At 52.8% G+C, this 13,915-nt stretch overlaps 1 protein-coding gene across 1 annotated transcript in view; it reads left to right on the plus strand.

The window, feature by feature from the left end:
- The window catches only part of KCNJ5 (potassium inwardly rectifying channel subfamily J member 5), a 28,525-nt gene extending 14,915 nt beyond the window's left edge, over nt 1-13,610 (plus strand). Inside the window, exons 2-4 of the mRNA XM_047753676.1 lie at nt 5,047-5,985; nt 6,933-6,995; nt 9,117-13,610. Of these exons, the coding sequence (XP_047609632.1) occupies nt 5,049-5,985; nt 6,933-6,995; nt 9,117-9,376 (1,260 nt within the window). The 5' untranslated portion in view covers nt 5,047-5,048 and the 3' untranslated portion in view covers nt 9,377-13,610. The remainder of the gene's footprint in view (nt 1-5,046; nt 5,986-6,932; nt 6,996-9,116) is intronic.
- The last annotated feature ends 305 nt before the right edge of the window (nt 13,611-13,915 follow it).

Here is a 13,915-nt window from a genome sequence, read left to right on the forward strand (position 1 = left end):
AGAGCTTTAATTGCGTCTCAGCACAGCTGTCCATTCAGGGTCATAGGAAAGGATAAAAGATGAGGAGCCGTGTTGGGCTTGATGAGATTTAATAGGATTTGCTCGAGTCAGGGCCTTTCCTTGGCCCTGCAGAGAACAGCTCCCACACTCGGCTGGCCTTGGCCGGGCCAAAGCTTCCTCCCTGTCTCTCTCTCCACGGACGGTCCCACACAGTCTCCGGGGCTCAAAGAGGCAAAGCTAGAATGCAGACTCTACAAGGCCTGGGTCTGTGGTCATCTTACTGCTTTATCACCAGCCCTTAGAACAGGAGTTGGACAATAATAGCTCCTTAATTCGTGCTGGCTGGATAGATGCATAAATTAATAGAACGGATCTGGGAAACCTGATTAACGCTCATCTTCATTGTCCCTGAAAATTCTTTTGACTTGATGGGCCCACAGCACAGAAGGCCAAGATTTCTAGGGTGGGCAATGCACTTACTCTTAGGCGGAATCTAGGCAATAGAGGCGCCATGCCTGGCACCTGCCCTGCCAGTCACCTTGAATTAATGCTGCCTGCCTCTGTCTTCCTCTCCTAAAGAGGGTTCTTGCGACATTGCATCATCTTTCAATTCAAGGACAGTTTGCAAATATTTACATTTATACTCCTACTTTTGTTTATTTTCATATATTTTGCCCTGCTTCCCCATAATGGCTCCCTGGGCTTGGAGGAATGGACAGTATTATCTGAGGTTTACGGTGGGGTATACTGAGGCAAAGAAAGCTAAGATCGTCTTCCTTTGGCTCCCAGAGCATGCGTGGTGAGGGCTGAGCTGGAATCCAGATCTCATCCTGGGTTGAGTGAGTGATGGTCTATGCAGGTGTCCAGCTCACCTGGAGAACAGGTGCCAGCATGCCAGTATCAAGTCAGAGGCAAGCCCCTTTCCCTTCTCTGCTAGATACAAAAAGACTTCAGATCCGGGCTGAGGTGTCCCAGAAAACCTTTTCCTGTTTCCAGTACAGAACAAGGCCCTCTCCTACAAGAATGTATGAAAGTATGTTTAAAAATAAAGAAGGAAACAGTGCAGAAAATCAGGAGAAAGCTGCTTTCAGCAGAGGCAGGGGATGTGCTTTCCGGGCACCTTGTAGTGACTCATTCTCGCTGGCACTGAGCCCGCCGCCCCCGCCCAACATCAGAGGCGGGAGTGTCCGGGTTAGCATCCTGAACAGAACCCCCATCTGGGTTCCAATGGGTGGGGTCCCCAGCAGCACACAGAGCCTCAGGATCAGCAGCCTCGCTCCCCATTTCTGGGCATCTCTGGTCAAGTTTTCAGTAAACAGTCTTCTAGCTGGGGCAGAGCAGCATCGTGCTGCGATTCTGCAAAGCTGCACCCACCCTTCCCTCCTGCTTTCATTTATCTTTGTATCTGCCGTGCGGGGGACAGGGAGCAGGTGGCCTCTGCAGGATGGGAAATGGCCATCGGATGTCTGAGACAAATGGTGCTTCCTATGACCCTTCAAGATGATATTTTAAAGGTTACCTTGACATGGCTGCAGCTACCCAGGCAGCAGAGAAAAGGTCTGTCTCTCCGTGCTGGGAGACAGCTTCCTCGCTCAATCAACGAGGCAGTGGGCTGGTGGCTTATAGAATGTTTGTCCAGCATGTTCTCTCAGGCATGCAGTTTCCTGGGAAGGGGAGTACCTGTGAAATTAAGAACTTGCTTTTCAAGATGAAGAAGGGAGTTACCATTGTGGCTCAGCTGGTTAAGAACCCGACTAGTATCCATGAGGATACAGGTTTGATCCCTGGCCTCGCTCAGTGGGTTAAGGATCCAGCGTTGCCTTGTGCTATGGTGTAAGTCACAGACATGCTTGGATCTGGCACTGCTGTGGTGTAGGCTGGCAGCTGCAGTTCTGATTCAACTCCTAGCCTGGGAATTTCTACATGCCATGGGTATGGCCCTAAAAAAAAAAAAAAAAAAAAAAGAAGAAGAAGAAGAAGGGCTGGATGATACTATCCCCAGGACTAGAAGCACCTAGAACTTTCTGGAAGGGGCAACTCATCAGTCTAAGCCTGAGCCTCAGAACCTCAACGTCTGCAGACCATAGCCTGGTAGGGGCTGGAGTCAGACAAACCTGGATCCGAATCCCAAGTCGGCCCCTTAGCACCCAAGCTTCATTTTCTTTGTGGAGGAATGATAACAGTATTGTCTGCTGAGGTTCTCATGGTCCTTCCCAGCTTCATCAGAGTCTTGAAGCAATTTACTTTATTATTTTTTATTTAATGGCCAGACCCAAGACATGTGGAATTTCCTGGGGTCTGGGATTGAATCCAAGCCACAGCTGGGATCTACGCTGCAGTTGTGGCACCAGGAGATCCTTTAACCCATTGCACTGGGCTGGGGATTAAACATGCACCTCCACAGCAACCTGAGCAGCAGCAGTGGGATTCTTAATCCACTGCACTACAGTGGGAACTTCTCTTGGAACTTTTTTTTTTTTTTTTGTCTCTTAAGGGCCGCAACTGTGACATATAGAAGTTCCCAGGCTAGAGGTCGAATCAGAGCTGCAGCTGCCAGCCTGTGCCACAGCCACAGCAACTAAGCATCCAAAACCTGTCTGCAACCTACACCATAGCTCACGGCAACACCGGATCCTTTATCCCACTGAGCGAGGCCAGGGATCAAAGCCCTGTCCTCATGGATGCTAGTTGGGTTCCTTACCACTGAGCCATGATGGGAACTCCTTGTAGCATGTTTTAAATGTTATCTAATATTGTATCCTTTTTAAAATTAAAGTATAGTTGATTTACAATGTTTTGTCATTTTTTGCTGTACAGCAAAGTGACCCAGTCATACATATCATATCATCCCTCATCATGTTCTATTCCAAGTGATTGGATACACTTCCCTGTGCTGTACAGGAGGGCCCTACGGCCCACCCATTCTAAATGTAGTAGTTTGCATCTACTAACCCCAAACTCCCTATCCATCCCAGTCCCTTCTCTCTCCCACTTGGCGACCACAAGTCTGTTCTCCATGTCTGTGAGCCTGTTTCTATTCTGTAGATAGGTTCATTGGTGCCATATTTTAGATTCCACATATAAGTGATATCATATGGGATTTGTCTTTCTCTTTCTGACTTACCTCCCTTAATATGAGAATCTATAGTTTCATCCCTGTTACTGCAAATGGCATTCTTTTCATTCTTTTTTATGGCTGAATAATATTCCACTGTGTTTATGTACCACATCTTTGTAATCGATTCATCTGTCAATGACCATTTAGGTTGTTTCCATGTCTTAATTATTATGAATAGTGCTGCTATGACCATATGAGTGCATGTATCTTTTTGAATCGTAGTTTTGCCCGGATACATGCCCAGGAGTGGGACTGCTGAATCAAATGCTAGTTAGCTCTATTTAGTTTTCCCTAGTAATTGCACCAATTTACGTTCCTACTAACAGGGTCAGAGGGTTCCCTTTTCTTTTGGAGCATTTTAAATGTGTGTGAGCAGAATATCAGAAAAACAGTGAACAGAGTACTACAGGTTTCTGGGCATTTCTTTATTATGTGGCCTAGACTCCAAACGCATTGTATAGCCCTTTCGAAAACCTCGGGGCATTAATGCCCTGTTCATCTCAATTTCTCAGAGGGCAGGGAATTACTGTATCGAAAATGGTGAGTCTACACAGAAATTTGTCATTTTGGTCCGTGCTCAGATGGCCACAGTCTCCCCACTCAGACGATAGGACTGACCACAGGATGAATCAGACACAGGCAGCTTTTTCCTTTCTGTCTGTTGCTAAGATTTCAGATAAAAAGGAGGGAGAGAGGGAGGGATAAAGGAAAGAACATAGACTTTGGCCTGACCAGCTAGAGCCTAAAAATCAGCTCTGCTATTTATTTATTTGATAGCCTGGCTGTCACTGAACCTCTTTGGGACTCATATTTCCTATTTATTTCATTCAGTCATTCAATGCGTACTTTCAGAGTACATGGTATGTTCCAGGCTATATTCTAAGTACTTGGGATATATCAGGGAACAGAAAAGACCCAAAACTGAGCCCTGGATGAGCTTGAAGGAGGGAGGGAGATCGGTAGGAATAAGCATGATGCATGAGCCAGCTACACTGCGTTTGTACAACAGCCATTACAGGAATTCCCGTTGTGGCACAGCAGAAACAAATCCAACTAGGAACCATGAGGTTGCGGGTTTGATCCCTGGCCTCACTCGGCGGGCCAAGGAGCTGGCATTGCCGTGAGCTGTGATGTAGGTGGCAGACGAGGCTTGGATCTGGTGTTGCTGTGGCTGTGGTGTAGGCTGGCAGCTACAGTTCCAATTAGACCCCTAGCCTGGGAACCTCCATATGCCGTGGGTGCGGCCCTAAAAAGACAAAAAGACAAAAAAACAAAACAAAACAAAACAAAAAACAGCCATTACAAGGTCTTACTCCAACAGGTTGTTGTGATAAGTGACAGGCCATGTACAAGACTTGGGAGATACTAGGCATTTAACAAATTGTTGCAGAGTTCCCGCTGTGGTTCAGTGGGTTAAGGATCAGACTGCAGTGGCTCAGGATGTGTGGGTTCAATCCCTACCTTCCCAGTGCAGCCGGTTGAGGATGGCATTGCCACAGTTGTGGTGTAGGTCACAGCTATGGCTCGAATTCAATCCCTGGCCCAGAAACTTCCATATGCCCTATGCGGGGCCAATTAAAAAAATACATAAACAGTTGCAACGACTATTTTTTAAATTTCTCCAAGGTTGCTTTAAATCCTTTAAACATTTAATGTGGAGTTTGCACGTAGAAAGTGTTCATTTATTCATTCAACAAACAACTATTGAGCTTCCTGTACTAGGTAGGCACCAGGGATATAGGCAGATAATTTGAGAAACTATGGTCTCTGCCCTGAGAATCCCCCAGGCCACTGCTGGCCCATGTCCCCTGTACACTAGCTGAGAGGCCTTTGAGGGCACACAAGCAGAGTGGCCTTGAAGCTTGGGGTTTCTGTGAACAGAACAGTGCACCTCACTCATGATGTCTTTTTTAATTCGGGGTACCCAGCCATGGCTGGCGATTCCAGGAATGCTATGAACCAGGACATGGAGATTGGGGTCACTCCCAGGGACCCTAAGAAGATTCCCAAACAGGCCCGCGATTATATCCCCATCGCCACCGACCGCACGCGCCTGCTGGCAGAGGGCAAGAAACCCCGGCAGCGCTACATGGAGAAGAGCGGCAAGTGCAACGTCCACCACGGCAACGTCCAGGAGACCTACCGCTACCTGAGCGACCTCTTCACCACCCTCGTGGACCTCAAGTGGCGCTTCAACCTGCTCGTCTTCACCATGGTCTACACCGTCACCTGGCTCTTCTTTGGCTTCATCTGGTGGCTCATTGCTTACATCCGGGGTGACCTGGACCATGTCGGGGACCAGGAGTGGATTCCCTGCGTTGAAAACCTCAGCGGCTTCGTTTCTGCCTTCTTGTTCTCCATCGAGACCGAGACCACCATCGGGTACGGCTTTCGGGTGATCACCGAGAAGTGTCCAGAGGGCATCGTCCTCCTCCTGGTGCAGGCCATCCTGGGCTCCATCGTCAATGCCTTCATGGTGGGCTGCATGTTCGTGAAGATCAGCCAGCCCAAGAAGAGAGCGGAGACCCTCATGTTCTCCAACCACGCCGTCATCTCCCTGCGGGACGAGAAGCTCTGCCTCATGTTCCGGGTGGGCGACCTCCGCAACTCCCACATCGTGGAGGCCTCCATCCGCGCCAAGCTCATCAAGTCCCGGCAGACCAAGGAGGGAGAGTTCATCCCCCTGAACCAGACCGACATCAACGTGGGCTTCGACACGGGGGACGACCGCCTCTTCCTGGTGTCCCCACTCATCATCTCGCACGAGATCAACGAGAAGAGCCCTTTCTGGGAGATGTCGCGGGCCCAGCTGAATCAGGAGGAGTTTGAGGTCGTGGTCATCCTAGAAGGGATGGTGGAGGCAACGGGTAAGATGTTTGCCTCCTTGCCCCCCCTCCCCCCTCCCCCCCTCCTCCTTCCCCCCTTCCCCCCCTTCCCCCCGCTTCTTCCCCCCCCCCCCCCGCCCCCGCCTGGAGCTCAGGCCTGACTCCAGAATCTTCCAGACTCCATCTGGAGCTTTGAGATGGTCGCTCAACCAGCCCCACCCCGAAAAGGTGATGGGGGGGTGGGGTGGGCAGTGGTACTGCTGTTCAAGATGGCCTGATGAGAGCAGCTAAGGTACACAGAGACCACCAACATCTGGGCCCATTCTAGACTCTGGACAAGCAGTAGCCCATTGAATGCCCTCCCACTATGAGATAGTTGTCCTTAAGTTACTGATGTGGAAACGGAGACAGACAGGCAAGTTATTTGCCTGGGAGCAAGCCCTTCTAAGTCCTAAAGCCAGGATGCAGGTCAAGGCCTGGGGACCCCAAAGCCATCATCGGTTTCTAACAGTGCAGCCTGTCCGCCCTCCCATCCCGGAGCAGGGGTCACCCAGAGAGAGTTCTGTGATCTAAGAACTTTGGGAAACACAGGGCTAAACAAAGATGAACTGGTTTCTTACTGTAGGACTTGGCAGTGTCTTTACATGTGGTGAACTGCCTCCTGAGGAGAGGACGGGGTGGGTCTTTTTCAAACCCAAGGATCCCCAAAGTCATCGAAGCCTCCAGAGACACCTGTGCCCCAGACTCGTAGGCCCCTCTGGAGCAGGCAGTCCCTTGGCTTCCCTGTGGGAGGGGCTCTGTGAACACAGAGCAGGCAGAAAACAGTGCCCAGCCACTGAGAGCTCTGCACTGGGCTCAGGGAGCCCACACCCCTACTGCACCCAGACCGGGCAGAGGAGCTGCCATAAACCCTGTCCCTGCCTCTGGTCCCCCTGCCCCTGCCTCTGGTCCCCCTGCCCCTCCTGACCTCCTTTTTCTGCCCTCACCAGGAGTCTCAGCAGCAGCTGTGGCCCTAAGGCTCATGCCAAGAAAACTCACCTGGGCTCAGAATGGTACATACTTCTCAAATCTGGCAACAGCACTGGGGTTCTGGCTTCCATCCCATTTCCTACATGTGGAAGCAGCTTTGTGCAGATGGCTGGAAGGATTCATACTCAGCTCTGTCACTTACAAAGCTAAAGCTTGTCTGCCACACCACACTGCCCCCTAGAACATTTGGGGGCCTGGCACACAGGTGGCCAAATAAGCCTTCCTGGCCTCCGGGGAAGCTGGGTGCTGGGTGGGAGATTCGGCCAGGGGCAGCCACAGATCTTTCCCTTGGGAGCCAGCGGGACAAATTAGGGTGTGAGCAGGCTCCAGGGGCCGGGGCGGAGGGACTGGCTTGGCCATCTGCTGGGGGCTGGAACCCGGCCAGGCAGCATATGGTGGCAGCCAAGGGAGCCCTTGGGACCACGGATGGTCGGGAGGCAGGGATCCTCCTCCAACAGCAGTGGGGGCTTGTAGGTCACGCTGCCCTTGGTGCTGGGCTTGGATCAGAACACAGGCTGAGTTTCTGGGAAAAGAGCTCTACTTCCAGGCCACAAAGAAGAGGTCAGCTCGGAGATGTGGGGGCAACAGGAAAGTGGTGGCTTACCACTGCCCCCACAACCCTCACTGCCACCTAGTGGCCTCTCCTCAAAGTCAGGGTCCTGCTTGACCTTCTGCCTTCCCATGACCTGAGTTAACCTGGATCTGCCGGGAGACGAGAGGGAGACCACTTGCCCATGTGGGCTCTGACCTCCAGGACTTTAAGGGCCCGGTAGCCACATGCATGGAGCCACGTACGGGCTTTGAGTTCAGGCCGAGGTATGACCAGCACAGCTCTGGGTAGCCTGCCCGTGAGAGTTTGGGCAGATTGCTCAGCTTGTCAGCAAAAACTAGGATAATAATCCTCAGAGGCTCACTGGGGGGCTAAATGAGGAAACAGAGTAGCAGATGTGATACCCAGTGCCTGCCCCCCCCTTTCCAGATGTGCTGGAAGATGGCTGCCAGGCACATAGGTAGGGTCTCTAGCCACAGGCATCCCCCTGCCTGCTCCCAAGAGGTGGGACCAAAGAAGGGCAGGAAGACCCCAGGAGGTCAGGCCCAAAGCTCCCACAGAGGTCCCATGCCACTCTCTTTCCTGAGACCCCCGAGCCTGCAAGCATCTGGCCTGTGTCTAGACTGGTCAGTGCCTAGCTTGTACCTCTGCAACTCTGCTGAGCTGAGGATGGGCCAAATGCCAGAGGGGGAGGCAGGGCCTAGGCAGCACCCCAAGAGCACATAGAGTGTGGGGTGTGTTGGGATTGCCTGGCACCAGAGCACCCAGTGGGAGGCAGCCTCAACCCTGGGGCTGGTGTACATGAGGCCCCTGCCAGAGACGATCCAAACTGGGGTAGGGGGGTTGGTGGTGAGCTGGAACGGGCATCACCATCAGCTCCCAAAGAGCACTAGCCACTACCTTTCTCGGCCAAAGGATTGAGTATCAGAACGCTGATTCCCTGTGACCCCGAGCATAGAGGCTTCCTCATCCATAAACAAAGCTGCCTTCTCAGGAGAGAAAACAGCACCTAAAAATAACACAGGCATGGGAGGGCTGAGCGGACAGGGAACAGAGGCATTAGAGCATGCCCAATCAAGGGGCCACGCTGCATGTGTGTGTGTGTGTGTGTGTGCGTGTGTGTGCATGCTCACAGGCGCACCCACGTGTAGGCTTCTGCACATGCAAATCCACCCAAAGCAACCCCTGTGTGTTCTAAAAACCTATCTGCTTCTCTGGGTTCAGTCATTCTGAAGGCATCTTTGTTCCAACCCTTTTCCTGCCTCCTTTCTTATCTCAAGCCTCTAGCACTTAACGCATTTTCAGGAACCATGTCCATAGCTCCAGCCACCCCAGAAGTACCCATTCCAGTCTCCAGGAACCTACTCCAAAGTCTTGCATTGCTCATTTCTAATTTTCTGCCTTCGTCACATCTTGAGCTCCTTCAGGGCGAGGACCACGTGTCTTATTTAGCTCTCTATCTCCATCATGCTTCGCATCAAGTTAGATGTTCAACAAATGTTCAACAAAAGATTGGATGATGTTGGATGGATGGATGGATGGATGGACGGATGGCTGTGGCCACTCCTAATACATGTGCTCTCTGTTCACCCAGGCATGACTTGCCAAGCACGGAGCTCCTACATGGACACCGAGGTGCTCTGGGGCCACCGATTCACACCAGTCCTCACCTTGGAAAAGGGTTTCTACGAGGTGGACTACAACACCTTCCACGACACCTATGAAACCAACACACCCAGCTGCTGTGCCAAGGAGCTGGCAGAAATGAAGCGGGAAGGCCGGCTCCTGCAGTACCCTCCCCAGCCCCCCACTGCCAGGAGGCTGTGCTGGAGCAGAGCTGGAAGCAGAGGCTGAGCAGCAAGGAGAGGATGAGCCTGAGGGTCTGAGGGGGTCCCGGGAGACCAGGGACTCAGTGTGAGGACTGAACTCTCCCCATGACGTCCCGCCCCGTCACCGGCTTCTTACAAGTGCAGATACTGCAGGGCTGGGGGCGGAGGAGGCAGTGAATGGCTAAATGTGCTGTTTGGGGGGTGGGTGGGGCAGGAGTCATTATGTCTGTGTGGGGAGGAGCCATATACCCAGTCCCAGAACCTCCCAGCTCGAGACCTCCCCGAGCAGGTGGCCTTTTGCCTGGACCTCTGTGACACAGCTGCCTCCCCTCTCCCAGTCTGTCACACTGGTGGAGGGCCAGGCCAGAGGGGCGTCCCCACACTGAAAAGTACAAGTGGCTTCTGTCCTCACACATCTCTCTCTGCCACCTGGCCTGGATCACCTTTCTCTTTGAGTATCACAGACCAACTGGCAGCCCCTCCGGGACAAACACCCAGAGAGGGCCATCCCCCATCCCCCCTCCCCCAAATCCCTACCATCCCGGGGCTCGTTGTAGACTCAGGGCAGGAAGCTCAACCCGCTGGTGCTAGGGGGAGCTTGCAGACCTTGAGGTTTCAAGTTGATCCAAGCCACATCCTTTCAAACCCGAACCCAGTGTATAACCCACTTAGAGAGCCACGGAGCACAAAGCCCCCGCCGACCTCTGCCATTATCTGCGAGGCGTGCGTTTTCCCCTGCCGTGTTCTGTGTGTCAAAGGTAGCCCTGGGAGCATCACTCTCTTTTGGGTGACCCTGAGGCAGGGCCTGGGCCACAGGGCACCTCTGATACATGCAGAGTGGCCCTTGGTCCCTTCCTGGCCACCCCAACCGCACTGTGCCCACACCTCCCCCAAAGCGAGGCCTCCAGCAGTTGGGTCTTCACTAGTGCTTTTGGCCCAGGAATCTCCAAGAAGTGCCAAGCTTCACCGTGCTCTCCTGCACAGCCTCAGAGAGCCTGCGGGGTGGTCCAGGGTGAAAGCTGAGGGTAGGGCGAGCCAGTCGGAGCTGAAACAGGAAGAGGGAGGGAAGAGACACAGAGAAAGGCAAGCAGCTAGAATCTTTAAATAAGCATCATTGCCATTTGTCGCTGATTCCAATCTTCGTTCCCAGGCCAAGTGTGGATGTGAATGGTGCAAGGTGAGAGGTGCCTGCAAGGGCAGCATCAGCTTCGAGCCCAGGCTGAGTGACTCTCAGCTGGTGCAGAGCCCCCTGGGTCTAATGAGGGCTTGGGGCAGGGCAGGAGAGCAGAGATGGTGGCCACAAGAGGGGAGGCCACCCCCTCTTGCACCCCCATCTTGCAAACATGGAGAATCTGGGAGGGGGTGACCATTAAGTGGAGAGAAGCCTTAAAAGCAACAGTGGCAGAGGGTCTTCCTTTCCAGTCTGGAGGCCCAGGAAGGGGATGGAGAGACGGTGCACCTGTCGCAGCCACAGGGCATGTCAGGCACGTGTTGAGGCTAGGCTTCGGATCAGCTGCTCTAGACCTGGAGAGATGGCAGATCTTCTGGCCACAGAACTGGGGCAGCCTCGCTCACAACTGCACGCCTCTCAGCTGGCCTTTGAAAATGGAAGCCTTTTCCTGCGCCGGGCTCGAAGCATCTTTCCTGGGAGTAAGAATGGAAGTTAAGGCTGAGCAAAAGGGATTGAGTTTGGTCTCGGGCTAGATTTTCCATGTCCTGGGATTGGAGAGAAGAGGACGCAGGGGGCCACACTTAAGGGAGGGGGACCCTGGTCCTCGGGCGCATAGGCTGGATCTGGAGAGGTGGGCGCTGAGAAGAGGTGAGTGAGCAGGTGGGAGGGGTCCTTTTTCCGACAGAGGTGTGGTGCTGAGTCCTGGCCCCAGGCATCCTTCCATGGTGAAGCCAGGGGAACGGAGTGTGGGCTGGAATCCTGCCCTCCGGGAAAAGGGAAGCAGGCAGCTTGGAGCACCCTAGGGGGAACCTCTGCAGTCAGGGATCTAAGGCAGGGAGCCTATTACCAAGACTGGCCGCCCAGTGGGTGGAGGAGCTACAGCGGCACTGTCAGGTGTCAGCCCAGGCCCTCCAGATCCAAGGCTTGTACCGCAGGACTATTTCCTCCTCACCTTTGGCAGATCTAAATCCTGCCTTAGTCAAAACCGCTCAGTGCCTGCAGGTGTAGCCCCCTCAGGGAGGCAGCTCTGCAAGGATGGGAAACCACAGGAGATGCTGGCCCTGCAGCAGGATCCTGAGCCTGTGTCACCCCCGTTTCCACTTGGCATCCCCAGCTGGCTGAGTGCACCACTCTCCTGTTTCCTGGCTCCACATCGCTTGGCTCAGCCAACTTCAGAAGCCGTGGGAGCCACAGAAGAGGAGGAGATCAGTACGATCCTACTCCAAAGCCCTGTGATGAGCGGAGCCCCTGGTACTGGGATCAGGCAGGTAGTAATTAATCCAGGGTGCATGTGAGCTGCTTTCTCTCCAGAAAATTCCATCGAAAGAAGACCCCCCACTTTGTATACCAAGGCAATCCTTCTTGGTGGCCAGTTGTTCTAACTAAAGTTTGAAATCTTCAAATCATTTTCTGGATGTTCTCATATAAGCACAGACTCGTTCAATGGAAAGTCGGATGAGGGCCTCAGTAGATCACTTTAAACCCCGTATATCTGCCCACAAGCCACCCCTGGGTCCTAGCCCTGCGCTGCAGGGCTCTGAGCCCACCCATCACCTCTGATGGGCCACAGAGAGGTGAGCTAGGCTGTAAGGTGACTTCCTACAGGCCTCGTCATCTGTAAAGTCCCAAAGAATGTTCTCACGGATCAGACCCTAAAAGAGTTGGTAGCTAATTTCCTGCCTCAGCTTCCATGACCTTCCTCTCTGGAACTGTCCCCTGTAAAGGAGAAGCATCTGGGAGCCCAGAAGAAAGTATCTTCTCCCTAGTTGTCCTCTCCCCAACAATCTACCACCTGCTAGGTCTTCAGGCCATGCTGAAAGGCCCTGTTCCCAGGCCAGATGGAATGGGCTCTGCCGGTGACTCTCTACTCCTGACGCTGCCTCGCTGTGAAGTCAGAGCCCCTTTCCTGCTTCCAAAGTCATTTCCTGCTGCTGCTCTGAGATCCTGGCTGGAGCAGCTGGCCAGAGGGGATGGAGCCTTATCTGTCTAGAGAGAGCCCTCCTCCTTGCAATCAGTAACAACCGGGCCCCGCCCCTGCCTTCCAGCACCCCTCAGCTCTGTGCCTGCCGTGGGCTGGGAGCCACAGAAGCTGGAATTTGGGGTATTGAGGTTGCCAAAAGCTAAACCAAACCAAAAAAAAAAAAGTTGCCTGTTGTTGTCTAAGAATACACCCTGAGGGAGTTCCCGCTGTGGCTCAGCAGGTTAAGAACCTGACTAGTGTCCATGAGGACTGGGGCTTGATCCCTGGCCTCGCTCAGTGGGTTAAGGAAGGATCTGACGTTGCTATGAGCCCTGGTATAGGTCGAAGACCTGGCTTGGATCTGGCATTGCTGTGGCTGTGTTGTAGGCCGGCAGCTGTAGCTCCTATTCCACCCCTAGCCAAGGAACTTCCATGTACCACAGGTGCAGCCCTAAAAAAATTAAAAAAAATATATATATATGCCCTGAACACATCTCTGCGCAAACAGCATTTACTGCCCACCTACTATGTGCCTGGCAATGGTTTAGGTCTTTGCCTGGGAGATTGCCCTTAATTCTCAAAACACCGCAGTTAGGCTTAGTAACCCCTTGTTACCAATGAGATAAGTGAGGTTCAGAGAGGTTAATTAGTTTGCTCAAGGCCACAAATAATCAGGAGGCAGGGCCTCTATGCCCAGCAGAGCCTCGCAAACAAACACAGATGGGCCATCATCCTGCACGACCCCGCCCCTGGGCAGCACCTGCGGGGTGGGAGGGGGTCAGGGTCCCCGCAGAAATAAGGACGCCTGACCTCTTCAGCCCGCCCCGGGGTGTGCTGTACTCTGAACTGTCCGCTTCCACCCACCAGCAACGTTCTCCCGAGGCAGGATAATTGGGAAACACCTTTTTCTGATTCCCAGAGAATTAATGAGCTGTGAAGAGATTAGATGGGGAATTATTGCTTTCGGGAAGAAGTCACTTATTCTGCTTGGCTTGGTTTTTGCTAACGACATCTCCTCAAACTGTGTGTCAAGTCTCTTTCTCCCTGTGTAGAATTTGTCAATCTTCTGATTAAAAAGAACGTCATTGCCCTGCTAAAAAGTCATCCAATAAAGTGGATTTGATCTTACAGAGCCCCTTTCTCATTTTAAGTAGACGGCCATTCGTTTCCCATTTGAATTCATGGTCAATTTAAGCGAACTTGTCCTTCTGGTTTTCATTAGTCTAAAAACACAGGATCAATATCTAGACCAGAGTGGCAATGAGAGTCCGGGTGAAGATGGGGAGGAGAAGACTGGATGCAGAGCGATGGACTGGGAGTCAGGGCTCAGCTCAAGAGCTGGGTGAGGACATTGTCATGCAGAGGATGTGAGCCACAGGCGGTCCTGTTATATCTTCCATTCCCTCCCCCAGATGATTCTCCCACATTCTTCC

The sequence above is a fragment of the Phacochoerus africanus genome, chromosome 11 (assembly GCF_016906955.1).
Source record: "Phacochoerus africanus isolate WHEZ1 chromosome 11, ROS_Pafr_v1, whole genome shotgun sequence".
Classification (NCBI taxonomy): Eukaryota; Metazoa; Chordata; class Mammalia; order Artiodactyla; family Suidae; genus Phacochoerus; species Phacochoerus africanus.